The sequence below is a fragment of the Carettochelys insculpta genome, chromosome 22, assembly GCF_033958435.1.
Source record: "Carettochelys insculpta isolate YL-2023 chromosome 22, ASM3395843v1, whole genome shotgun sequence".
NCBI lineage: Eukaryota > Metazoa > Chordata > Testudines > Carettochelyidae > Carettochelys > Carettochelys insculpta.
This window is the reverse complement of record NC_134158.1, coordinates 21,833,268-21,858,714: the sequence shown is the minus strand read 5'-3', so window position 1 is coordinate 21,858,714 and position 25,447 is coordinate 21,833,268. Positions and strand designations below refer to the sequence as shown.

The following is a 25,447-nucleotide window of genomic DNA, read 5'->3' as shown; positions in this document are numbered from 1 at the left end:
AGAGAGCATAGATGGACCAGACTTTTATCCCTGTTCTTAATCTGTCACCTATGGTAACTAAATTCTAAGTGCTGAATACTTCATTCTGACTTCTCAAGAAAATGTTTGTAAGAGTTCAGCTTCTGTTAGCAAGGCTGGAAATCAGCACTACTCATGTCAAATTCATCAGTTGAGATGATAAAACTCACTGCTGCTTCCCCAGATGGTCACTTCCAAAAATAAACTTAGCATCTTTCAGCTACAAGCATGGACTCACTGCAGAATAACTCTCATGAGGCTTTGTTTTTTATAAAGATATTTTTCTCCTTAGGCACAGCCTCATTGCAAAATCACCCCTTGAGCAGGCCAGCTGTCAACTCATTCATCCATCCACACAGAGGGTGGATGAGAATTAATCAACAGCTCTGAGATTTACCTTCCTCCCCACCCCCAATCTGATACTTGTGTTGATCTAATGATTACAAGCTGGTCTCCTTGCATTTATAGGTTGTCCTTGGACCACATTGTATCCAACCAATTAGAGTTCCAGCTGTTCATTAACAAGCCTGTCCTTTGGATGCTAGAGGCATGGTTGCTCATGTGCTGGGTTGGTTCAGTAATACATTGAAGCAGCTGTAAAGGCTGATTACTTCAGCTGACAGCTTGTAGACAAACTGGCACAGCTCCAGGGTGCCTGACTGAGAGTGGGCCTTCCTGCAGCCATCTTTTTTTTTTTTTTTTTTTTTAATAAACAGGTTCAAGAAACCCATTCTACAGAATGGAACAGCAACGAAGGGTCCTGTGGCACCTTATGGACTAACAAAAGTTTTGAGCATGAGCTTTCGTGAGCACAGACTCACTTCATCAGATGTTGGTCTTGGAAATCTGCAGGGCCAGGTATAAATAAGCCAGAGCAAGGGTGGGGATAACAAGGTTAGCTCAGTCAGCAAGGGTGAGGCTTACTACCAGCAGTTGATCTGGAGGTGTGAACCCCAAGGGAGGGGAAGCTGCTTCTGTATTTAGCCAGCCATTTGCAGTCTTTGTTTAAGCCAGAGCTGAGGCCATCGCATTTGCAGATTAATTGTAGCTCAGAAATTTGTCTTTGGAGTCTGGTCCTGACATTTCTTTGCTGTAGGATAGCTACTTTTAAGTCTGCTACTGTGTGGCCTGGGAGCTTGAAGTGCTCTCCTACGGGTTTTTGTATATTGCCATTTCTGATGTCTGATTTGTATTCTTTTACAGTCTTTATGTAAAAGAATAAACGCCCACAAATCAGATATCAGAAATGTCTTGAAATATCTTCAAAATTTCCACCATTCAAGTGTAAGTGAGCTACTCTCGTACTTGTGCTGTGTACCTTATCTAGAGTAGTTCCTTTGGATTTATGTGATGTGAACAATGCCTGTTTTTGCAAAGGCTGCATACCAGCTCATCTGCCACAGCAGGATGCCCTGCTCTCCTTGCCTGTTGCAATATAAGGTGAAGCTCTGGGTGTGGAAGCTGAAATGAGGGTTGATTTGTTTTGCATAGGCCCCAGCTTCCTGTCCTGAGCATTTCCTACTCTGTACAAAGAGTGCATGAAACAGACCCTGCCCTGGGGTGTGCTCTGGGGCTGTTCTGATGGCCCTTCCACTGTCCTAGCCTGAGGGGGAGAGGGATGCCCTTAGCCCTGCCCCTGGGGTGGGGGTAGGTGCTCTTTAGATCTCTCCCCTTCTCAGGGAGACAGAACCTCATCATGTCCCCTGCACGAAGGGGTGCTACTGGCCTGTCTCGGCATCCTCGAGGGGGTGTATTACTCCGAGCGCCCCTGCCCCCCAGTGTGGGGCAGGTGCCCCAACCCTCCCTGCGCGCGAGGGGCTACCCCACGTGACCCTTCTCTCTCCTGCTATCTGCCTGCATGGGGCTGCCCCCTCCTACCCCAGGTGACCCCGCTTCCGTCCCCTGCCCCCATAGGGGGCTGACCCGGTGACCCCAAAGGCCCACTTCCGGCGCCCGAGGAGGCGCTGCCCCACCCCGCTGTGACGCAAATGCTTCCGCCCCCTCGGGCCCCATTTTGGACGTGGGCACGCTGCCCTGCGTGTGACGTCACCCGCCACGACTTTACGCGCGGGCGAGGCCCCCTTGGCCAGGGTGGCCGCGGCGCTGCCTGAGGCGCGGCATGGCGGCGGGGGCGGGATGCCCGCTGCGCGAGGACAGCTTCACGCGCCTGGGCTCCCAGAGCAACGTGTACGGGCTGGCGGCGCTGGGCGGGCCGGGCCCCCGCGGGCTGCTGGCCGCCACCCTCAAGGGCAAGGTCCTGGGCTTCCGCTACCAGGCGCTGCGCCCGGGCGCCGGCGAGCTGCAGTTCACCTACATCCCCGGTAAGCGGCCTCCGGAAGCTGCTGCGCAACTACATCCGGGGTCAGGGGTCAGGTGGCGGCCTGGGGGCGGGAGTACGTCTACATCCGGGTGAGGGGGTCGGGGTCATCCTAGGGTCAGGAGTCCTGGAGCGTCGACCGCCAGGGAGCTGGCGTGCACGTAGATCCGGGTAAATGGGGTCAGGGGTCATCATGGGGTCAGGGGTCACACAGAGCCGGTGGCTGCCTGGGAGCTGGAGTGCACCTACATCCAGGTGAGAGGGGTCAGGGGTCACGAAGGGCAGGTGGTCAGGGCGCTGCTCTTCCTCTACCTCCTGGGTGAGAGGGGCTGGGGTCTTCCCGGGCCCAGGGGGCCTCAGGGGTAGGTGGCCTGGGCACTGCAATTCCCCTAAGTTCTAGGTGAGAGTCAGAGGTCATCCTAGGGTCAGGGGTCATGCCGAGTGGGTGGCCAGAGATCTACAGTTCTCCTACACCCCAGGGGAGGGGGTGACCGGCCGCGTTCCCCTTCCTTTTCTACGCCCCTGTGCAGAATGGATTTGGTTCTGTGCCCTAACAGAACACAGAGAGGATGTGAAACACACCCCCCTCCACAGGGGTGCGCCTAACAAAACTCATTCTGCGCATGGATGGTGTGTGGTGGGGGTGGGGCTGAGGGGTTCGGCGTATGGGAGGGGCTCTGGGGTGGAGCTGGGGATGAGGCATGTGGAGTGCAGTAGGTGGCTCAGGGCAGGAGGTCGGGCTGGGGGTGCAGGAGGGGGCTCGGTGTTTGGGTGTGTGGTGTAGGAGTGAGCTCGGGGGTGGGGTAGAGCGGGTTCAGGGCTGGGGTTCTGGGTTGGGATGTAGGGAGTGGGAGGGGAGCTAGAGTGAGGGAGGGGGTTCAGGACTGAGGCAGGGAACTGATGGGCAAGGCACTTACCTGGGGCAGCTTCCACATGGTGAAGGGGAGGGGTAGACGGATGGGTCCGTCCTGTTCCACACTCACCTACTAGTCCCACCCTCACAGCTTGGCTTGTCCGTGTTTCCCAGCCAACCAGAGCTGCTGGGATGGAGCATCCTGGCGCTTGCGGCAATGTGGCTTAAACCAGGCAGGGGAAGGGGAAGAAACGGCAGCATGCTGAGCTCCCCCCAAGCCCTGCCCCTGGAAGGGCTGATGCATAACACAGGCTGCAGCTCCTAAAGCCCCTTTCTTAATCAAGCACAGCTCTTGCCCGCCCGTGGCAACTCCTTGCTGGAGCTGAAAGAGTGCTCCTCTTCTCCAGCTCCAGCAGGAAGCTGCTGTGGCTGGTGGGGGGAGGGGGAGCAGGAGCATGGAGCTGGGAATAAGGAGTCCTGGGAAAATGGGTTATGGAAAAACACACTTTGTTTATATAAGGCCTGCAAACAGCAGGCAAGTTTCATGTAAAGTTTATTATTATTACATTAAACTTTGTGACCTTTTGGAAAACTCTAAACCATTAATCTAAGATCAGAAGGCAGGAGCTGTTATTTTAATCTTCGCTTGCACAACGCTAGTGCCATGGGGACGTGATTCTTGGTATGAATAATGATAACCAGTTCTGTCACCTATTTTTTTTTTTTTCCTGGCAGTTGACGCAGAAATTGTCTCAATTGACACGTTCAGCAAGTCGCCACCAAAAAGGGGTCTTGTGGTGGGAATAACTTTCATTAAGGTACGTATTTTTCCTTTCCTGCCTCCCCTTCTCTCAGCAGACGGCACGTGTTACATTTTAAAATACACATAGCTCCGTAGAAGATGCTGGAGTAACATCTGTGAGGATGTTGCTAACGACAAAACTGCGATGCCACATGCAGCTGCAGGGCAAACATCTGCCCCATTTCCACAATCCTGCCACATGTCCTGAGTAAAGATCTGTTCTGTCCAGGCCCTCTCAGTGAATGACAGAGGCCCAAGTCACTTTGAGTTTAGAGCCAAGCCCCAGGCTAATCTTCTATCTTCTACACAGCACAATCTAACTTCTCACCCACAGGGTCATACAAAAACCAAAAGAATATATGAAATAAACACTTGACACATATGTATAAACAAGTCATTATACTAATAGCAAGTATATTAAAAATGTAATTTAATTGTGAGTTTCCACTGCAAGCAAAACTCTTCATTTTAGGAAAACTTTCCCTGATGTCACCACAGCCAATCTGGTGTCTGACCTCTGTAACTTTGTTCTCACCCACAATTATTTCTGATTTGGGGACAATTTATACTTCCAGATTAGTGGAACTGCTATGGGAACCCGCATGGCCCCACAATATAGTAATATATTTATGGCTGACCTGGAACAACAATTCCTCGGCTCTTGTCCCCTATTAGCCCTGCTCTACTTAAGAGACATTGATGACATCTTTATGATTTGGACCCATGGTATAGAGATTCTAGAATAGAAGAATTCCACAGAGAGTTCAACAATCTGCACCCCACCATCAACTTATGCCTCGATTACTCCACACAAGAGATACATTTCCTGGACAGTACAGTACAAATCAAGGATGGCCTGATCAGTACCACACACTGCTGGAAACCTCCTGATTGCTATGCTTACCTACACGCTTTAGCTTTCATCCTGCACACATAACTAGATCCATTGTTTACAGTCAAGCCCTTAGGTATAATCGCATTTGCTGTGATTCTACTGACAGAGACCAAAAACTACAAGATCTTTACCAAATATTCATAAACCTGAATTACCCACCAGGAGAAATAAAAAAAACAAATTGACAGGGCCAGATGAATACCCAGAGACCAGCTACTCCAAGATAGGGCCCAAAAAAGCCAAGCACAGAACCCTACAGCCCTCAACTCAAACCACTGCAACGCATTATTAAAGACCTACAACCTAACCTTAATCAGGATGCCACACTCCAGAAGGCCCTAGGTGACAGGCCTGTTCTCTCCTACTGACAATGTCCCAACCTTATGAGGAGTCTCACCTACAACCGCAGTCTGTACTGCAAGAACACCAGTCCTAGAACTTTTCCTTGCAACAAAGCCCGCTGCCAGCTTTGTCCACATATCTATTCTGGAGATACCATCACTGGACCTGTTCAGGTTATTCACAGAATCACAGGCAGATTCTCATGTTCCTCAGCTAACATCATATATGCCATCATGTGCCAACAATGCCCAGATGCTTGTATATTGGACAGACTTCAAACTCTCTCAGACAAAGAGTTAATGGGCATAAAACAGACGTAAAAACACTCCTAACCCACAAACCAGTCAGCCACCACTTTAACAGAGTGGGCCATTCTGTTTAATGACTTACAAGTTTGCATCTTAGTGAAAAGGAATTTTCACAGCAGTTTGGAAAGAGAGGCTGCTGAACTCTTTTATGTTCAAATTTGACATGTTAACAACTGTTTGAACTGGGATGGAAATTTTCTGGGTCTTATAGGGGCTTTTTTGCATACTTGGCTTAATCTAATTCTTGACTCCCTTACCCTTCTGCCCCTCTACTCTCTCATTTGCTCCCCTTGATCATATTTTTTCTGATTTGTCTACCTTGATTACTGTTTTTGGTTCTCTGTGCCTTAAATATTGAGTCTGTTCTGGTATGGCTATGGTCTGAAGAAGTGGGTCTGTCCCACGAAAGCTCATCACCTAATAAATTATTTTGTTAGTCATTTAAGTGCTACTTGACTGCTTTTTTGTTTTCCTGGTTTTAGAGTGTGCAAACTTATTTATAATTGAAGAAGAATCTAATTTATGTCCAGCATCACTGTTAATGTTAAGCATCGTGAGCCCATTCAAATGCTCCGGTCCCATTTTAGAACAATGATCGTTCTTTCCTTGTTTTAACACGTTGAATGTGCATTCCCCTGAAGCCACTAATGCAGGGAACCTGATAAAAATACTTAATGCAATTGTGATAGTAGGAAACACAGGCCGAGAGTGAATATTCCTTGAAGTGGTTCTTTTGGCTTGCAGTCTGATTTTAAAGTTGGTGGAATGTATACATTTCAAGAACATGATCTTGTCACAGAAATCTGTTGACGTTTCGTTGTACTTTTATTGAAACTGATCAGCTGCTGACTATAGATCTTCAGCACTGTGTTTCTGTTCTTTCTCTCTCCCTGGCACCGCGGGGTGCTGGTCCATGACTACAGCTCCTAGATAATAAATGATAGTCAAGGTGTAGGATTTCATCTGGTCTGCTGTACGAATTGTGTGACAGTCCTTCCCGCTATAAACCTCTGTGGTCTGACATGAACCCTGTCGGTTCTGTGACCCTGGGTGCTAATGTGTGGGGGTGCTCAAACAGGTCCCTGTCTTCCCCACTCTCTCTAGGACTCAGGAGATAAAGCTAGTCCATTTCTGAACATTTATTGTGACTATGAGCCTGGCTCAGAATATAACCTGGACTCCATTGCACGTAAGTAACCAGGCTGACCTCTGTCCCTTACAGCGTGGAGCTGGCAGCAGAGTGGGGCTAGAATTGGCCTTCAGCAGCCGTCCCCCAAGCTGAGATCTTATCACAGTTCACAAGCTAAGCCGCGTCGGCCTGGCCCAGTGCTTAGCTGGGGACATCTAGGGAAACCCTGGGTGCTGTGGGTACGGGTGCTGAGGTGACTAAATGGGGAGTGCTCCAAGGAATGAGTGCTCTCCCTGCGAGGGCCCCCTCTTTCAGAGCAGACTTAACTGAGATCTGCCTGGTGGCGGGTGGCAGAAGGACCCCTGGCACTTTCCCTAAACAGCTTTGGTTGTCCTCCCCAGGGCCCTGGCCAGTGGGAGTAACAATGTTGGTGTCTTGCTCAAGTTCCAGGGAGTGGTGCCTGCTGGCTGAAGACACAGCTCTGCAGGCAGCAGTGCAGAAGGAAGGGTGGCTGGGGACAGTATTGTCATAGCATCACAGAACACTAGAACTGGAAGGGACCTTGAGAGATCATGGCGGCCAGTTCTCTTCCTTCACGGCAGGGTCAGGAAACATCCATCGAATCCTAGAATCCCAGGGCTGGAAGAGGCCTCAGGAGGTCATCGAGTCCAGCCCCCTACCCAAAGCCATTCACTCCTGACAGGTGTTTGTCCAACCTGCTCTTAAAAAGCCCCAGTGATGGAGATTTTACAGACTCCCTGGCCAATGTATTGCAGTGTGTAACCACCACGATGGTGAGGAAGTTTTTCCTAACATCCAACCTAAACCTCCCTTGCTGCAATTTAAGCCCATTGCTCCCTGACCTACCCCTGGAGGTAAAGGAGAACTTTTTAAGTACTTGAAAGCTGTTATCACCTCCCCTTTCAGCCTTTTAATTTCCAAACCACACAGAACCAGTTCTTTCAATCTGCCTCCTCAGTCATGTTTTCTAGACCTCTCATAGTTGTTGTTGCCCTTCTCTGGACCTTCTCCATTTTATCCACAGTTCTCCTGCAATGTACCCAGAACTGGACACATTGCACCAGCTGAGGTCTAACGAGGGCAGAGCAGACCCCTTCTGTGTTGCTGCTGGCAGTGTCTGTCCCTTCAGAGCTGGGCCCCTGGCCAACAGCTGCTGCTCTCCAGCTGCCCAGCTCTGAAGGTAGAATTGCTGCCAGCAGCAGCGTAGAAGGAAGTACTTCAAATTCTCTGCAATAACTCTGCAATCCCCCCTCCCTGTGATCAGTGTGCCCTGTAAGCTGAGGATGCGGGCGGCTGCCCAGGAGAGATTCAGGTGCTGCCCAGCTGATTAGCAGAGAGCTCAGAGCCGGCAGCGTGTGTTTCTATTGGCAGTGCACATCTGTGCGTGCCTCAGTGCACATAACAAAATTTATTCCACCTATGAATGGAAAAAAATTAGAAGGAACCCTGCCTGAGTCCCGTAAGAAAAGCTCTTTTGGGGATGTCTGTATCTCAGGAACCCTGCTGTCACTTGAGCCCCAGCATGGCTCACTAGCCCTATCCCAGGCCCTCAGGCGGGACGGCATTCTAGGTCGTCTGAGTTACCCCGCAGATTTCAGAGGACTTAGCAGGGCTGAGCTCGAGCCAGAAAGTCGACTGTAACTGTAGTGCTCGAGGCATGGCACTCCTCTCCTGGAAGGGCGTCAGGCCTGGCATATGAGCACCGGTCTCCAAGATACCCGCCCACATGGCCATCTTCCGCTTCCCTAGGAGGCTGGGGGCGAAGATGTGGCTTGTCGGAGCGCTAACCTGCACCGCAGGTCCCTGGCTGTCCGCGAGCCAGTGCTGCGATCTGTGGGGTGGTGGTGGTAGAATTAGCCACTGACCCTGCGATTTACCATCTCTCTCCTTCCCCCGCAGAAAGCTGCTTGAACCTGGAGCTGCAGTTCACCCCCTTCCAGCTGTGCCATGCCGAGTACGTATACCGCTCTGCAGCTCTCTTCGCTTCCCTGCGTGAGCTTGCAAACTCGCCCGCGGTAACCGCTCGGTGCAGTGTTACACCTGTCCCCCCAGCCCCTCCCTGCTCTGAACAGCAGCAGGAAGGCACCTGGGGATTTGCCACCCTCTCGGGCGGAGGCCCTGGCATCTCTAGCAGGGGCCCTGTCGATTGCGCTGTTTTTCAGAGATGGGTGATCTGGAAAAGGCATTTCAGAGATGCCCGGGGACCTCCCATCTCCGCAGCCAGCGCTCCCGCTCAGTGGTTCAGTCCACATGCAGAATACATTTTGTTATGTGCACTGAGATGTGCGGATGTGCACCAGCAGCAGAAACCCAGGCTGCCGGCTGCAGGCGCTCTGCTAAACAGCTGGGCAGCACCTGACTCTCCTGGGGGGCTGCCCATGTGCTCAGCTAACAGGGAACCCCCTGCCTGACCCTTGGAGTTGACAGTTGTGACCAGAGTGATCGGGGGGGCAGGGAATAGGGCACTGTGGGAGAGTTAGGGTTAACTCAGGTCACGTAGCATCTGTGCTCACCCTGCGTTGACCTTGGTAGGTCGGCCATTGTGCCACACTGCGGTGGTGGGGCCTTGACTGCATCACCGAAACAGGGTGTTTGTCGGCTGGACGCCGATGGAAGATGCGTGGGAAGCGGCCGAACATCACCTGTATTTTTAGGCGTAGCCCGGACCTTGCCTTGTTCATGCGCTTCCTGGTTTCTCAAGTCGGGTGCCTCAGCCCCAGGCAGCCTCCTGCCCCCGTTTGGCTTTTCTGCCTTCCCCTTGCAATTTCGCTTCTCCTCCCCAGTCCTACCGTGCACAAGGGCCCTGCCCTTTGCTGTGAAAGAGCTGCAGCCTGCTGACCCGGAGGTGGCTGCCTGGCCGGCGTGTGGGCATGATGTGAGCTGGATCCCAAAGCGCGAGCGCCTTCATGTCTTGCCGAAGCCCCTGCGAATGCAAGTCCTCGCCGCCGTCCCGAGCCAAGCCCGGGCGAAGCACTTTGAAACCCGTCAGCAGCAAAGTCGCTTCTTTCTGTGCCATGTGGAATCGCTGGCTGATGATTTGCCATTTCTGCTCCTCTAGAGTTCATGTGGGACACCAGCCAGAGACAGTCTTTCTTCTGAGTGGGAACGACCCTGGCATCCACCTGTACAAAGAGGTGAGGGCAGCGCGGGGGGAGGGACTCTTGCCAAACAAGCCACGTGGTGCTGGGCTCTGCGCTGGCAGGGACCCCTGTGCGCTAGCTCCTCCGGAGACTGCTGTGTGGGAAGGCGCCTCTCCTCCAAGGCAGGGATCGCACACCTCCGTTAAAACGCAGCCGTCTCTGGAGTGGGCTGTGGCAGTGTTGACAAGGGGATCCCTCGCGCAGGGCTGATGTGCAGCTGCCTCTGGGGTGGGGCGTGGCAGAATTGTGCACCCCGTGCCGAGTGTGGGCCCCAAAGGGGTGAGGCGTGGCAGCTGTTCCCCAGCCAGCCGTATGCGTGGTAGGACAGGAGCTGGGGGTGCTGCACTGGCCGGCCTGGTTTCCCCCAGTTCTTTCTGCCTCCAGCCCTAGCTTGTTGTTGGGCTGGAGCAGAGCTCTCGGGGGGGAATGTCCTGGAGAGCAAGAGAGACCGGGTGGTGAAACTCCACCATGGCCCCTGGTTGCTTCTCCAATCCCGCCTGTGCCATTTGCATTCCCCCATGTGGCTCTGTGCCCCTCCTCGTGGCCCCTCGAGCTCCTACTGCAAGGTGCTGTGGGAGGTGGCTTCCCCCGCAGCGCTGCTTGTATCTGCGCTGGGGCAGGGATGTGTACACTGGCCCTTTAACAAAAATCTTCCCCGTGACAGCAGCCTGGTGTCATCTGGCACTTCGACAGCGGGTCCCTAGAAGGTTGGTTAGTCTCCTGGTGCCTATTGGGATAGGGACACTGAGGCGTGGGAGAGGAGAGGGGCCTGGCCCAGGTTGCCCAGCAGGCCAGGGGCAGAACCGGGAACGGAGTCGTAGATTGTTCTAACCACTGGGCCACGCTGCCACGTTGGGGCAGGTTCGGCCCATCACTCCCCTGAGGCCGGGCCGGGGGGAGTCGCTCAGACTGGCCCAGCATGTCTGAGCTCAGTGTCCGCCCAGCACCAGCTCCGGGGCCCTGACGCGGCTGCTTCCCCCGGCAGAACGAAAGCTTGCACCAGTTCGAGGAGCAGCCGGTGCAGATCCTCTTCCCGGAGCTGCAGGACCTGCCTAGCAAGTAGGAGCAGCGGTTTGTTACCTAGGCCCAGCCATAGGGTGGCATGGCTGTGCGGGGCGGGGCTGTGGAGGGGAGGGGCTGGGCTGGGTTTTGGGGGGTGGCCATGGAGGGGAGGGGCTGGGTTTGGGGCAGGGCGTAGCTGTGGAGCTGCACGGCCAGGGAGGGGCTGGGTTTTTGGGGGCATGGCTGTGGAGGGGAGGGGTTGGTTTGGGGGGGGTGACTGGGGGGGGGCTGTGTTTGGGGGTGGCCGTGGCTGTGGAGGGGAGGGGTTGGGTTTGGGGGTGGCCGTGGCTGTGGATGGGAGGGGTTGGGTTTGGGGGGGGGCTGTGTTTGGGGGTGGCCGTGGCTGTGGAGGGGAGGGGTTGGGTTTGGGGGGGGGCTGTGTTTGGGGGTGGCCGTGGCTGTGGATGGGAGGGGTTGGGTTTGGGGGGGGGCTGTGTTTGGGGGTGGCCGTGGCTGTGGAGGGGAGGGGTTGGGTTTGGGGGTGGCCGTGGCTGTGGATGGGAGGGGTTGGGTTTGTGGGGGGGGGCTGTGTTTGGGGGTGGCCGTGGCTGTGGAGGGGAGGGGTTGGGTTTGGGGGGGGGGCTGTGTTTGGGGGTGGCCGTGGCTGTGGAGGGGAGGGGTTGGGTTGGGGGGGGGCTGTGTTTGGGGGTGGTGTGGCCATGGAGGTGAGGGTTTGTGTTTGGGGGGTGGAGCGTGGCTGTGGGGCTGCGCGGCCGTGGGGGTGAAGGAGTTGGTTTGGGTGGGTGGGGTGGGAATGGGGGGGCTCATTCTCCCACAGGAGCACTGGGTCCCATGGGAATAGCGACATCTGCAGGACACCGGCTACTGCCCCTGCCCGTGATCTGTCCCCAGCTAACACCGGTGCGTCCTGGCCTGTCCCACACAGGGTCACCCACCCCAGCGAGCCTGGGGCCTCCTTCCCCTGCTCCCCAGGTGATGGTGACCCCGCCTGGGGGCGCTGTTCTCTGCTCTGTTGGACACTGAGCTGGGCTCAGCTTGGGGCTCCGGTGCCAGGGTTTCCTGCCATTGCTCTCAGCTCTGCAGCTCCCGGTCCCTGCGACACTCTTCCCTCCCTCCCCACCTGCTTCCCTCTGGCTGCCTTCCTCCCTCCCCACCCCAACTCCTCCTTGGGGCAGCGTCTCCCCACATCCCTCGCCCCCGACCTCACCCGCCAGCTTCCCTCACATCCCTTCCATCCACGCGCAGAATAAAAGTTGTTCTGTGCACCGAGGTGGGTGTGGACGCGCACCACCCCAGGCACCCGCTGCCAGCCATGGGCGCTCTGCTAACCTGCTGGGCAGCCCCGTAATCTCTGCTGCGTGGCTGCCCCAGCGCCCACCCACCACAGGGTCACATTCTTCTCTCCCCAGTGTGCTGTGGCTGGATGTCTACAACATTCCCAGCTCCGGCCGGCGTCTCACAGCCTTCGGGTGCCAGAACGGCTACCTCCGGGTGGCGCAGGTGGAGCAGGCCAGCAGAGGTGAGCGGGGGCTGCCCTTCCACGGACACTCAGGGCCGCGGTGGTGCCAGGTCTCACCTCGTGGCTGGGCTGGTGGCACGTCCATGGCAGATGGTGCCACGCCCATTGTTGCGTCCCCCACGGGGTGAGTTCTTCCACGTACGTGGACTCCAGTGGCTGGTGCTGATTTAGACAGACTCGGAGCTGCCTGAGTAACAGCCACGTCCATCCCCCTCCTAAGCTGCTCCTGCCTAGGCTGCTGAGTCCCCGGCTGGGAGCCCAGAGGCTCCCCTCCTTGAGACGGCCGCTCGAGAAGGGAGGGGACTCGTCAGGGAGCTGGTTGCCAGACAGGGGCTTGGCCAGATGGGATCTGCTGGGCTTCCCGTACCCGCTGGGGGCGACCCTGCCCTGGTCTGTCGAGGGGGCTGGACCAGACGGCTGCACACAGCGCATTCCCGTTCCTAGAGCCCTGGCCCCTCCGATTCGGGGTTCCTGGGATGCCCGACCCGGTTTTATCTCTGTCCTCCCTTCAGCGGCTGAGCAAGTGGGAGTTTCAGCTGCCAGCGCTCGTAGGCCTGCTGCAAATCGTGGCCACACGAGCAACGTGCACCGGCGTGCCCTGGTGCCGGCAGAGAACGCTTTTCCCATCCCACGGGAGCTGTGGAAATTCCCAGCCTGAACTGGGACTGAAATTCGCAATCCCCCAGATTTTGCACCCCGCAAACCAGGGTCAGCCGGGTGGAAACGGTCTGCAGTTTCCAAACGTTCCCACTGCAAGCTCTTAGCTCACCCGTCGTTTAGTGTTGGGATAGAAAATAAGACGAAGAATATCTTGCTTCCCCTATATAAAGCTATGGTACACCCACATCTTGAGTACTGCATGCAGATATGGTCTCCTCACCTCAAAAAAGCTATATTGGCATTAGAAAAGGTTCAGAAAAGGGCAACTAGAATGATTAAGGGTTTGGAACGGGTCCCATATGAGGAGAGGCTAGAGAGACTGGGACTTTTCAGTCTAGAAAAGAGGAGACATGATTGAGGTATATAAAGTCATGAATGGTGTGGAGAAAGTGAATACAGAAAAGTTATTTACTTGTTCCCATAATATAAGAAGTAGAGGGCACCAAATGAGATTAATGGGTAGCAGGTTCAAAACTAATAAAAGAAAGTTTTTCTTCACACAACGCCCAGTCAACCTGTGGAACTCCTCGCCAGAGGACGCTGTGAAGGCCAGGACTCTTTTAAAAAAGAGCTCAATAAATGTTTGGAGGTTAGGTCCATAGAGGGCTATGAGCAAGGGGTAAGGTATGGTGCCTTTTGTCGAAGGCAGGAGATGGATGGCGGGAGACAAATCGCTTGATCATTGTCTTCGGTTCACCTCCTCTGGGACACCTGGCATTGGCTGCTGTCAGCAGACAGGACACTGGGCTAGATGGACCTTTGGTCTGACCCAGTATGGCCGTTCTTATGTTCTTATGCTGTTCAGGGTCTCACCCAGCCCCCCTGAACTTTTGAACGCATTCGACCTCTTTCTCAGTGGGGAAATTCATCCAAACGGACCCTTTCCTGCGAACAGGTTTGGTGTCCCAATGCGGGAGTGTATTGTCACAAACCTTCCCCCTGCTCTTGTGCGGGGAGGGCCTGGGCTGCTCCCTCACCTTGTCTCTTTGCTCTCTGTCGCAGAGGTGCTGCAGAGCTGGAGCATTCAGCAGGACGGGCCCATCTCCAGGGTGCTGGTGTTCAGGCTCCCGGCCTTCTGCCCTGAGAGCGCCCCTTCCCAGAGTGGTAAGAGGGGGATGGAATGGCTGAGGTTTGAGGCAGGCATGGGGCAGGGGCGGTTGTAACTCACGGGGAGCGATGCTTGTTACCCCTGGCAGCGCGGCGTACAAAGTCCTTCCTTGTGGTCCCTCCCAAGTAGACCTGGCCCCTGCCTGGCTCCGCTCTCCTCTACTCGTGGCTGCCTGTTGGGAGCTGCCTCAGACCGGGCTGACGGCGGGTTAGCTCCCAGGCTCTGTGCCCTGCCTCGCGGGGAGCACGTTGCTGCTGGCACGGCCTGCTAGAGTCCCGCTCGCCCCTGGGCTGGGCCTTCCCAGTGCCGCGGGGCTGAGGTGAGGCAGTCAGCTGAGCCAGGGCTGGGAAAGCCAAGAGGGGCCTGTCTGGCAGGTGGGGAGCAGGAGGCTGCCAGTGCCCAGTGCATTAGCTGCCAGCTGGTGGGTGTGTCTCCCCCCGTCGTGGCCCCTGTGTCTGCTCCCCAGGTAATGCCGCTGACCAGGGCTACAGCGTTCTTGTCACCAGCACCATCGAGCTGTCCGTGGTGTACAGGTGAGTGTGGGGCAGCCGGGGCTTCACAGAATCATAAGGCTGGAAGGGGCCTCAGGAGGTCATCGAGTCCAGCCCCCTGCCCAAAGCAGGATCAACTCCAACTAAATCATCCCAGCCAGGACTTTGTCAAGCCAGGACTTAAACACCTCCGGGGATGGAGATTGCACCACCTCTCAGTAACACATCCCAGTGCTTCACCACCCGCCTGGGGAAAGAGTTTTTCCTCATATCCAACCTCCCCCTCTGTAACTTCAGACCATTGCTCCTTGTTCTGCTGTCTGTCACCACTGAGGACAATTTCTCTCCATCCTCTTTAGAGCTCCCCTTCAGGAAGTTGCAGGCTGCTATTAAATCACCCCTCAGTCTTCTCTTCTGTAAACTAACTAAGCCCAAATCCCTCAGCTTCTCCTCATAGGTCTTTCGCTCCAGCCCCAGAATCATTTGTGGTGCCCTCTGCTGAACCTGCTCCAGCAAACCCACATCCCTTTTATACTGGGAGGGCCCAAAACTGGACACAATACTCCAGATGTGGCCTCACCAGCGCTGAACAGCGGGGAATAACTGCTCTAGACCTGCTCGAAACGCTCCTGCTAATGCACCCCACTGCGCCGTCAGCCTTCTGGGCTACAAGGGCCCACTGCTTACTCACATCCAGCCTCTCAGCCACCATAACCCCTCGGTCCCTTTCCCTTGTCCTGCTGCTGAGCCAGTTGGTTCCCAGCCTGTCACAACGCTTCTGCCCGCTCTCACCTGGGGACCTTTCCAGGCTCGCAAGGGCAGCTTGATCAGGAGGCCAAGGGCTCAGACGGAGCATTGGCCTTGCTGCTGTGGCTGTGCCCAGGGACAGGTCTCCTCCCACCAGCTCGCCTGCAGCTGGCACCGGGAAGCCGGGTGGGTTGTGTACAAGCTCAGGGCTCATGGCCGCAGCTCCCCTCGGGATCCACAGGGGAAGGGGAGTGGGCACCTCCCCCCAACGCCTGCCAAGCCGTCCTCCGGCCTGGGACTCAGGAGAGCTCTGCTCTGTTTGGTGACCCTCTCTCAGGAACGTCCTAAGCTGCGGGCTGACGGATCAGCTGACCCTGCCAGCCAGCGACCGGTACGACAGCGTGCTCTGTGCCCTGGTGACCGACGTCGACTTCGACGGGGAGCCCGAGATACTCCTGGGCACGTACGGCCAGGTACGTGGGGCTGGGCTGCCACTGCTCTGCTGGGTGGCGAGGGCAGGTCGGGGGCAGGATCTCTGTGACAGGGCAGAGCGACTTTCAGGCTGGTTCCCATGCCCTGCCAGGGGCCAGTGCCAGCTGCGAACCCTGCAGTGCCCATCTGGCTCCTGCCACACGGAGACCTGGTGCTTTGGGGCTCAGTGGTGCCAGGCTGAGTCCAGGGGTGGCAGCTCCATGCAGATGGGGGCAGAGGGGTAATAGAGGGATACAGAAATTCTGCCTGCGGGGGAGGGAGGCAGCCAGATCCAGGCAGGGAAGGAGGCTCCTGGGGGTTCCTACCTGCTCCTGGCCTGTGACACTCCCCTGGGTCCCACACATGCCTGCTGCCCTGTGCCAGGCGTGTGTGAGTTAACGTGGGGAAGGAGCTACGACAAGATTTGCACCTCCAATTGTGCTGCCCTGGGTCACATGATGGGAGCCTGTGAGTCCAGCTCAGGGCTGCTGGGGGACCCGTTCTGTAGCACGCCAGGGCAAGCAGCACTCGACCGTCCCGGGCGGGGGCTGGCCACCCTGTTCTTAAGCACCTGCAGGGAGAGGGATTCCTCAGCTGCCTCCGTCACTCCTCTGACAGGCAGGAAGTGAGCCCCGGGTCTCCCCTGCTGCAGAATCATCCCGTCGCTCCCCGTCCTGCCTCCTACAGACACAGGGAACCCTTCACCCCGTCTCTGACAGCCCAATGAGACCCAAGGACTGGTCCCAGGCTCCCCCACTGTTGTCTCTTCTCCTGACTGACCAGGCCCGGTTATAACCTCTCCTCCCCAGCCCCCTGCTTTAAACCTTTTTTCCCGGTTGTTGCTCTCCATTGGGCTCTCTCCAGTTTGGCCCCACGTTAGGTACATTGTGTTCCCCAGAACTGCCCCCAGTGAGCTGAGCTGAGCTGAGCTGTTACCTCCTGTACCACGCTGCAGCTAACACGCTCCGGAATGAGATGCACCTTGGTCACAAGGCCACCGCGTTATTGACACAGACTCTCTGTGGGATGCACTGTAACCCTCAGCTGCCTTTCAGCCCTGCTCCCCTGTACCAGAGCAGGTTTCTCCAGGCTCAGCTGAGAGCCAAACCGGATTGCTTAAAACAGGGCTGCGTACGGCCCGAGAGTGGGGCTCCTCCGTCACACGGCACCAAACCCCTCACACAGAGCACCTCCGCTGCCTCTCCAGCCAGCACGTAGTCACACACGCAAACCCATCAGCCACTCCAGCTTCCCCTGTGCCACCGCCAGAGCCCTCCAAACACAGCTGAGAGGCTGTGAAGACCAGTCTCAGCACACCCACCCAGGTTCTCTCCCCAAAGGACCAGCCACAGCTCCAGGTCAATATATACTTAGATCTGACCCAAGAAAGCAGGCTGGGCCAATCCTACAGAATCTAAAGGGTTATTAATGAAAGAAAGAAAAGGGCGAGAGTACTAATTGTTAAAGCCATCAAATTCCACCCACCAATCACAAAGTGCCTGGTGCCGGCTGCAGCAGATGGACCTGGAGTACATCTTTGTCAGGCCGGGGCAGCCATCCTGCCAGGCGCAGCTCATCGCAGAGATGCTCCTGGAGCAATGAGCTGGGCTGAAGACAAAATGGGGAGACCTCAGGGCCCCCGTTATACCCCTGCCCGCGTGGTGGGAAATCCGTCGTTCCTCCCTGTTTGGGCCCACGTCCCAAATGGAGCCTGTCCGTGAGCAGGTCACGTATTCGTGTCATTTTTTTGGGCATTCTGCCGTTGGCTGCCTCCAGAGCTACGGCTCCACAGCCACGGCCCCCCGACATGGCTTGGTGTCAAGTGCTGCTTGACCTGGCTAGCAATCCTTTCACTGGAGGTAGCTAGGCTCCCAGTGTGGTCTCCCAGAGACTGCAACTTTGACGACAAGCCCAGAGCCAGCACGTCTGACTCCGCGTACGCAAGTGTTACAGGTGTATGAGCAGCACAGGCAGGTTCAGCAAATCCCCAGCTTTCGTTAGACACCTCCCTTGGCCCAGGATTCAGGCAGGAGTGCAGGGAGCTCGTCCGGGGAGCAGCCGGCAGCTGGCCTGTGTGGAGGATGGGAGCTCTCCGGAGGGGCCCCGAGCTGCTGAGCCTGGAGCAGGACATTGGCCGAGCCTAGTTCTAAGCTGAAGGGCCTTGGGGTGAAGAGCGCAAAGCCCCAGGCTGCAGTGGGTGTGCTGGACAGTGGAGTTGGGGAAACCGAGGCAGGGGCCAGTGTAGCGCCAGAGAAGGCGGGACCCTGTCACGCCCCCCAGTGCCCTGAAGCGAGGGAGTCTGTCGCCCTGCCAAGCCCTCCCTGTTCTAAGGTCAAACACGCCCCTGCATCCTACCATGCACGGCAAGACCTGTGGCTGGGAGGTTTGCGGGTGTGGGAGGCTTAAAGCAAGCGTGTTCCCTGTGCACCTCTGCGTGCTGTCTGCCCTGAGCCGGGAACCACCTGCCTTGCAGCAGGAGGGGGTTCCCTGGCTCTTTGGCAAAGACTGATCGTATGGTGCCACGCCTGGTTACCTCCTCCCCTGCTGGCACAGCCTGGCCATCCTTAGCCAGCCCTTCTGGCCACCTGCGACTCGCCTGCCTGCATCCCAACCTGTTCCTCCCTCCTCCATTGCAGGAGCTGCTCTGTTACAAGTACAGGGCCCCAGGTGCTCCCAGCGCTGGCGCAGCAGAGGCCGAAGCCTTGGCCCAGCCGGCTGGGGGCTTCTATCTGCTCTGGAAGCGGGGCTTCCCCAGCCCCCTGCTGTCCATGGAGTACACAGACCTGACCTGCGACGGGCTCTGCGAGCTGGCCGTGGTGTGTCTGAAGGGGCTGCATGTTCTGCAGGTGAGTGGCCTTTAGTCGGCCCCATGTCCCGGCCAAGGAGCGTCGTCTGTGAGTCAGACAGGGGCTCTGTTTCCCAGCCTGTCCCGAGCAGGTGCATGGCATTGCTGGATGATGGCTGTTGAACAGCTGCAGCGTCCCCCTCCAGAGGCAGCCGCAGGTGCCAGGAGAGCCAGGCAGGCAGGAGCAGCTTGCACTGGAGCGTGTGCAGGCTGGCGGGAGCCTGTCCTGGCAGGGCTGGCAAGGTGCAGGCAGGCACGAGGGGGTTGTCCATAGCTGTGCTGCAACCTCCCTGACGGGTACATGGGCCAGGCCGGGCCCGTCCACCCGCTCACTGCTCCGTTCTCCTCCCGTGCAGCACAGCCTGGCGCAGACGGCCCAGTGCCTTCTGGAGAGGCTGCGCCAGGAGGTGGCACGGCGCAGCCGCGGCTCCCAGCGGGTGCGAGAGGCCAACCCGCCCGAGGGAGCAGCAGAGGAGTAACGGCGCATGAGCTGCACTCGCCGCTTCTGGACAGCCTCGGGGCAGGGTCCTGGGAGGAGCTGACGCGCCGCCGGGGGCACCTTGCCCTGGGGAGCAGTGATGAGAGGGAGCAGGACCCAACAGAGAATGCAGATCTTTGGCCGTGAGCGCGGAGCAGCCAAGGAGGAAGCCCTGTAGCCTCCCTCGGCTACACGTGCCGACACGCACAGCGCGTGCCAGGAGCCGCTCTCCTGCTGGGAGAGCCAAGGGCAAACGGTGGACTTCTCTGCTGGCTTTGTCCGCTGTGTGCCTGCCAGGCCGGAGCCAGCCCATGGCGCAAGGGCCCCCAGCTGACTTCGCTGTACTGTGACATGGAACCGCCCGCGTTCAGTAAACCAGCCTGTGCCCCTGTCTTGCTGCCGCCTGTTTCTGTCCTGCGATGTTTGTGTGCCGCTACCCGGAGGTCCCCGCAAGGGGCTGCGGGCTGGGACCACCCCCAGCACCCTTCACTTGTCAGCTGGAGGAGACCCTTCAGCAAAGGAGCTCCTGGGTTAGAGGTGGTGACTTTGGGGCACTCCTTAGTCCAGCTGGCAAAGCTGGGGGCTGGGAACTGAAGCCAGGCAAGCAACGATGCCTGTTTGCCCCAGTGAGGGAAGGGCTTTAACCACAGGGAGCCCTGCTGTGAGGGTGGGCAGGTTGGATTCGCCCTCAGGGAGTCAGGCAGGGCTGGAGCAGGGGGCGAACCCCCAAACGCCTGGGAAGCTGGACTTGGTCAGTTTCTGAAAAGGCACAGGTCCGAGTTGCTCCTGCTCCCTCCCGTGGGGCATTGGGGCCAGTATTCATTTGCTGTGAGAGAAGTTCCCTGGGAGCCAGGCGCTTGGACGGCCACCCCGGAGGGAGCCCACGGCCGCCTGGCTGCGTAGCAGAGCACCCAGTGAGGTTTTCACCTCCCCTGTGGTGCACATTTGCTCAGGCCAGGTGCACTGCGATAAGTTTATTCTGCACATGGATGGAAACAGTTCGAGGGAGGATTGTTCAGCTGTGGGGTTTATTCCCAGTACAGCCATGAACCCAGTGACTGCCCTGCCGTGACTCAGTTTCCCCAGAGGAAGCTGGTGACACCCTGCGCTGTCAGGGCTCTGCGAGTGCCTGGGTGTTGGTTCCCCGGGCATCTCCTTTGCGTTTCTCTGTCCGGCGGTGGGGCTGTGACAGCGCTGTCCGGCACAGCCTCGCAGGAGCACACCAGACATAACACCCAGTCGTCAGGGGTGTCGGCCAAGCTGGCCGGCTTCGTTCCCCCATTGCGCGGCTGGGGCAGTTGAGGTCCAGGGAGCTGAGGGGCCCTGCAGGCCCGGGCGGCGCTCCAAGGGCCAGGCCACACTTCCGCGTCACACGACAGGCCCAGGGCAGGGGGAGGCCCAGCATCTCGGTGCCTGGCTCGTACGTGGGTGCTGCAGCGTGCCCCTGCCGCCGCTCAGCCTCTCTCCCCGGCACTCACGTTTGCAGACGGCTCGCGAGGGCTCAGGAGGGAGCTGTTAGCTCAGCGGCCTTCCCTTACTGGACCCAATCTTCCTCCCTCCTTTCTCCCCTGGGGCCCTCTCTTCCCCAGCCCCAGCGTGGGGCCAGCACTGGTGTTCCGGCCTGTTCCACCATGTCCTGGGAAACAGCTGTGAGGTTAAAGCCCTTCCCAGTCATGGGACAGAAGCTTGTGGCAGTGGGGGAGGGGCATAATAGCTAGGGGGGTGGGGAATGATGTGCTTGGGGGGGTGCTATGCAGCAGGCCAGTGGGGGGAGAGGGGATGGGTGCTGGGGGGGGGCTAGGCAGCAGGCCAGTGGTGGGGGGAGGGGATGGTAGGGGGTACATACCTGCAAGGGCAGGAGAATTCATTGTGTGCGTGTGGGGCTGAATTCCAGAGCTGGCCGGAGCCAGGTGAGCCCCAGGCTGGGAAATCAGCTTCTGTTCTTCCTTTGCTCCAGGCTCACGGCTTGGCCTGGCCCCGACTTTCCCTGCCTGGCCCCAGCCTGGCTTGCAGCGAAGGCCTTTTGGGGCAGGTTTGTGTCCTCCCAGGTGTGCACCTGCTGCTTCTTGGTGCTCCTGTGTCCTACAGTCCTACAAGTGATGGGTGAAGCTACAATTCCTGGGGCGTCTGTGGCTGCCTTCGCTGCTCATCACCAGCTAGTGAACAGCACAGGGTGGGCCTCAGCCAGCAGCTTCCCCTGCTCTGGAAATTAGGCCCACACCCCAGACAGACTGACCAGCTGGTGTTCCCACATGGCCTCTGTTGGTGCTGTGGCTGTGCTTTTGCCTTGGGGCTGTCTGCAGGCAGGTCTGGGCCTGAAGCTGGGACAAGGGTGAGGGTTGGTGTCTGCCTTCTGCCCTGGCTGTGGGGGTGTGTGTGTGTGTGGGGGGGGGGTCTTCTTTAATACCACCCTAGCCCATCTCCCTCTCTTCCAGCTGACAGCCCCCTCCCCCTGGCAGACGTGCATGGCCCAGGGCAGTAACACTAGGGGGTTGTTAAATAATGCACCACTTTGAATGCTGGCCAGACAGAGGAACCCCACAATGTATCCAGCTCCTTTCAGGGCTCCCCAGAAGCCAGAGTTTGAGAAGCACCAATAAATGCAGCCTGGGGGATGGGGCAGCCACTCTGAGCAGGGTGAGATGTATCCCCTGCCAGACAAAGCCAAGGGCTATTCATCAGTCAGGCTCCAGGCCGCCCCCCCATTGGCCCTTCACTGGGAGGCTTGGGCCCAGCTCCTATCCTGCGACAGACTCCCTGGGGAAGCTGGGGAAGACATTAACCTGCCCTAAGCCTAAGCTTTCCCATCTGTGAAATGGGATGAACCATCCTGTCTCCTCCCCTGACAGCATCTGTCTGGACTGCGAGGTTTGTAGGCCCAGGCCTGTCTCACTAGGTACACTGCAGCCAGGCTGCCTGGTGAATGTGGCTCCTTAGCGGTGGTATTGAGTGGCTCTCAGTGACTCTGAGAACGTGTCCCCCACCTTCGTTCCCTCCCAGCAGCCAAGCTGAAAGCAGTTTGGATGTTTTGATCAGTGCTCTGCAGTTCTGGGAGACAGGCAACAGCTGCCTTCTGCCATCATAGAATCCTAGGCCTGGAAGGGACCTCAGGAGGTCATCTAGTCCAGCCCCCTGCCCAAAGCAGGATCAACCCCCACTAAGAGCCTCGTTCCCTGTCTCCGGGGCCTCTTGCTAACTTCCAGTCCCGCTGCCGGGCATAGGAATCTGCGCTAAAAATAAATCAAGCCTGGGGGGTGTTCGGCTGGAATTCCTCTGCCAGCTGGTTCTGGCCAGGCCCATGGAAACGGGGCTGGGCGGTGAAGGAGACAGCCCCTGCAGCTTCCCTCCCCAGGCCTGCTGCCCCAAGTGGCTTTTTTCCTTTACATGGGCAGATTTCATCTTCATCACCCCTTTGGGGCTCATGGAGCCTCATAAATATGCAGCTTGCCAGCAGCTGATTGGCTCTGGCCTTCTTCCCCCTGCTTCCCCCGCACAACACAGGCCGTGCCTGCAGCCAATAAGCTCTGGGCACTGAATATTCATGAGGGGACCATTCTGGCTGAGGGACAGATGGGACTGGCGCTGAAGCCAGAGGAAGGGAGTGGGGGTTGGAGCACTTTCCTCCCCCTTCCTTTTGCCCAGCGCAGGGAGCAGTAGCCACGCCTGGCCTGGGGGTGTGTGGAAGGGGAGATGCAACAGACCTCAAAGCCCTTGTGCAGGGGGAGGGTTTCGGTCCCGACCTGGGCACCTTTGCACCACCCAAGGCTTGTGTCTAGGAGCAGTGTGACCTAGTGGGCAGAGCAGTGGCCTGGTGTTATGTGCATAAGAAGCACACGGGATCTTTTCAGAGAGGTAAGGCAAGAACGCCGTGTTTATTGCAAATACAGCACCACCATGTTACGCGTATCGTTTACACCCACCCATGGATCAATGCTCTGATGCGGACGAGATGAGAAGAACCCAACCCTGCAGTGGTGCTCACCGCTTCTATACAGCTCAGTCCATCGCTCTGGTTCTGTCCCCTGCCCCAGGAGTCGCCAGTCAACGGCCGAGGGGGCTGATCCTTTCCCACAGCCCAGGTCCACGTGTGACTTGTCACCTACAGACGAGACTTAATTGTCCTCTCTGGGTGGGTCAGAATCCAGTTCCCATTGGTCTTCTGCCACCAGGTCTTTCTTGTCCAGACAGGCGGCTCCAGCGGCTAACTGGGTGAGCATCCACATTCACGCTTCCAGGTGGCTGTCGCACACCCCCGTCCTCATGCACAGACAGCACAAGGGTTGCAGGCTAATGCAGCAGAGATCACCCTCACAATGGAGTTTTAGGGACAATATGGAGTTAGATACAAAGTGTCTGTGGACGCAAAGGAACAAATATAAAGAGTAATACAAAGGTATGAAGTAGTACAGAGCTCCTATCAAAAGCTACAAGGTAATACAGGGTAATAGGAAGGTACAGGGTAATACACAGGTACTGGGTAACACAGGGTAATACATGGGACAGGGTAATACACAGTTTCTATCAAGAGCCCCATTTCTGCCCTGGGGGCTCGGTGGCCCCCTGGGCTCTAGGACAAGTCACTCCCCTTCTACAGCCCCCCCCCCCGTCTGTCTGCACTGAGCTCCCCAGGGCCGGGGCTCCTGCCGTTTCGCCCCCTTTCCTGTCCCGGCCCCGGGTTGGCTCGGCTGGGGGTGTCCCTGCTGCTGCCCTAGGGCCTGGCTGGGGAAACTGCAAACTTGTGTCAGAATTGTCCCAGCTGCTGGGGGGTGTATTGGGGGGCGGGAGCCGGGGGGGCCGGGAGATGTCTCACCGGGGAGGGCTGGAGGCGGGGGGACTTGGGAGCTGTCTTACCGGGGGGTGGGGGGGCGGAGCTGTCCCGTCGGGGGGGGGCCTGAGCTCTCCCGCCGGGGAGGGGAGCGGAGCTGTCCCGCGGGGGGGGTCGGGGTTGGGGGGGCCGGAGCTGTACAGCGGGGGGGGGCGGAGCTGTCCTGCGGGGGGTGGGGGGGCGGGGAGGGGCCAGAGCTGTCCCGCGGGGTGGTGTGGGGGGCGGGGGGGGCCCGAGCTGTCCCGCCGGGGCGGGTGGGGGTCGGGGGGGCCTGAGCTGTACAGCGGGGGGGGGCGGAGCTGTCCCGCGGGGGGGCCGGTGCTGTCCCGCGGGGGTGGGGGGGCGGGGAGGGGCCGGAGCTGTCCCGCGGGGTGGTGTGGGGGGCGGGGGGGGCCCGAGCTGTCCCGCCAGGAGGGTGGGGGGCGGGGGGGCCGGACCTGTCCCGTCGGTGGGGGCCTGAGCTCTCCCGCCGGAGGGGGGGAGCGGAGCTCTCCTGCGGGGGGGTCGGGTTCGAGGGGGGCCGGACCTGTCCCGCCGGGAGGGTGGGGGGCGGGGGGGGCGGAGCTGTCCCGCGGGGGGTGTGGGGGCCGGGGGGGGGCCTGGAGCTGTCCCACCGGGAGGGTGGGGGGCGGGGGGGCCGGAGCTGTCCCTCCCTGCCAGGTGCTGAAGGCCAGGGCGCGCTGCTCCCCACGGCTCCGCCCCGCGCTCCGCCCCTCCTCCCCTGGGCGGTCTCGGCCGCCGCTTGGGCGGGGCCGGGGGCTGCTCGGCGAGCGAGCGGAGCCGGGGCGGTCCCAGCGCCCAGCCCAGCCCGCGGCCATGGGGGAGGCAGCTGGAGCGGCGGAGCCCGCTGGCCGCCCGGCAGGTGGGAGCCGAGCGGAGCCCCCGCCAGGTAGGAGCCGGGGGCAGGGGGCGGGGAGCGGCTGCTGGCTTCTCGGGAAGCGGGGGTGGGGGGTCTGGGGGGCAGGGGGCTCTGAGGGGGGACGGGGGTGGGGGGCTCTGAGGGGGGGTTTGCAGGTTTCCCCCCAGGTTGTCCAGGGCCCAGCGCGTGGGGGGCTCTGCCCCTTGCCGGAGGGAGTGTGCTCGGGCACACGTGTGTGTGTGTGTGTGTGTGTGTGTGTGTGCGCGCGCCGGGTGGTGCCTGGTGTGTCCCTGCACCCTGGTCGCTCCTGTGCCTCCATCTCCCCATCCCCCGGCCCGGCTGCCCCATGCGGGGGGCGGGGTTCTCCGCACTGCCGCCGGGGCTGGCTCAGTCGCTGGCACACGGGGCGCTGATGCCCCCTGCGACCCTCCCCGGCTCGTGCCATGTTAGATTTGCAGCCGATGCGTCTGTGGAAACCCCCCGCCTTGCGATGGATCGGCCACGCGCCCCCCCCGGCCCAGCCACGCGCCCCCTCCGGCCCAGCCACGCGCCCCCCCCGGCCCAGCCACGCGCCCCCTCCGGCCCAGCTACGCGCC

At 58.6% G+C, this 25,447-nt stretch overlaps 2 protein-coding genes across 4 annotated transcripts in view; both read left to right on the top strand.

Moving 5' to 3' along the window:
• The first annotated feature begins 2,070 nt into the window (after nucleotides 1–2,070).
• On the top strand, nucleotides 2,071–19,558 carry KPTN (kaptin, actin binding protein). Of its 2 annotated transcripts, none has more exons than XM_075016713.1 (12): nucleotides 2,071–2,339; nucleotides 3,924–4,006; nucleotides 6,640–6,724; nucleotides 8,585–8,639; nucleotides 9,744–9,819; nucleotides 10,811–10,884; nucleotides 12,258–12,367; nucleotides 14,030–14,131; nucleotides 14,602–14,668; nucleotides 15,711–15,846; nucleotides 18,481–18,690; nucleotides 19,051–19,558. In XM_075016713.1, exons 1-12 carry the CDS (start codon nucleotides 2,138–2,140, stop codon nucleotides 19,312–19,314), a joined length of 1,464 nt encoding a protein of 487 aa, XP_074872814.1. In that variant the 5' UTR covers nucleotides 2,071–2,137; the 3' UTR covers nucleotides 19,315–19,558. The 2 variants fall into 2 exon arrangements, with proteins under 2 accessions (XP_074872814.1, XP_074872815.1); XM_075016714.1 differs by having other exon boundaries at nucleotides 2,073–2,339; nucleotides 19,046–19,316.
• A 5,264-nt stretch (nucleotides 19,559–24,822) lies between these two features.
• SLC8A2 (solute carrier family 8 member A2) overlaps nucleotides 24,823–25,447 on the top strand; it is a 67,698-nt gene continuing 67,073 nt past the window's right edge. For both annotated transcript variants that reach the window (XM_075016173.1, XM_075016172.1), the window contains exon 1: nucleotides 24,823–24,881. The gene's annotated coding sequence lies outside the window, so the exon portion shown is untranslated. The remainder of the gene's footprint in view (nucleotides 24,882–25,447) is intronic.

Coding starts and splice junctions, on each gene's coding strand:
- KPTN (XM_075016713.1), top strand. CDS start 2,138: ATGGCGGCGGGGGCGGGATGCCCGCTGCGCGAGGACAGCTTCACGCGC. Junction 8,640..9,743: donor TTCCAGCTGTGCCATGCCGA/GTACGTATACCG, acceptor CTGCTCCTCTAG/AGTTCATGTGGGACACCAGC. Junction 18,691..19,050: donor AGGGGCTGCATGTTCTGCAG/GTGAGTGGCCTT, acceptor CGTGCAGCACAG/CCTGGCGCAGACGGCCCAGT.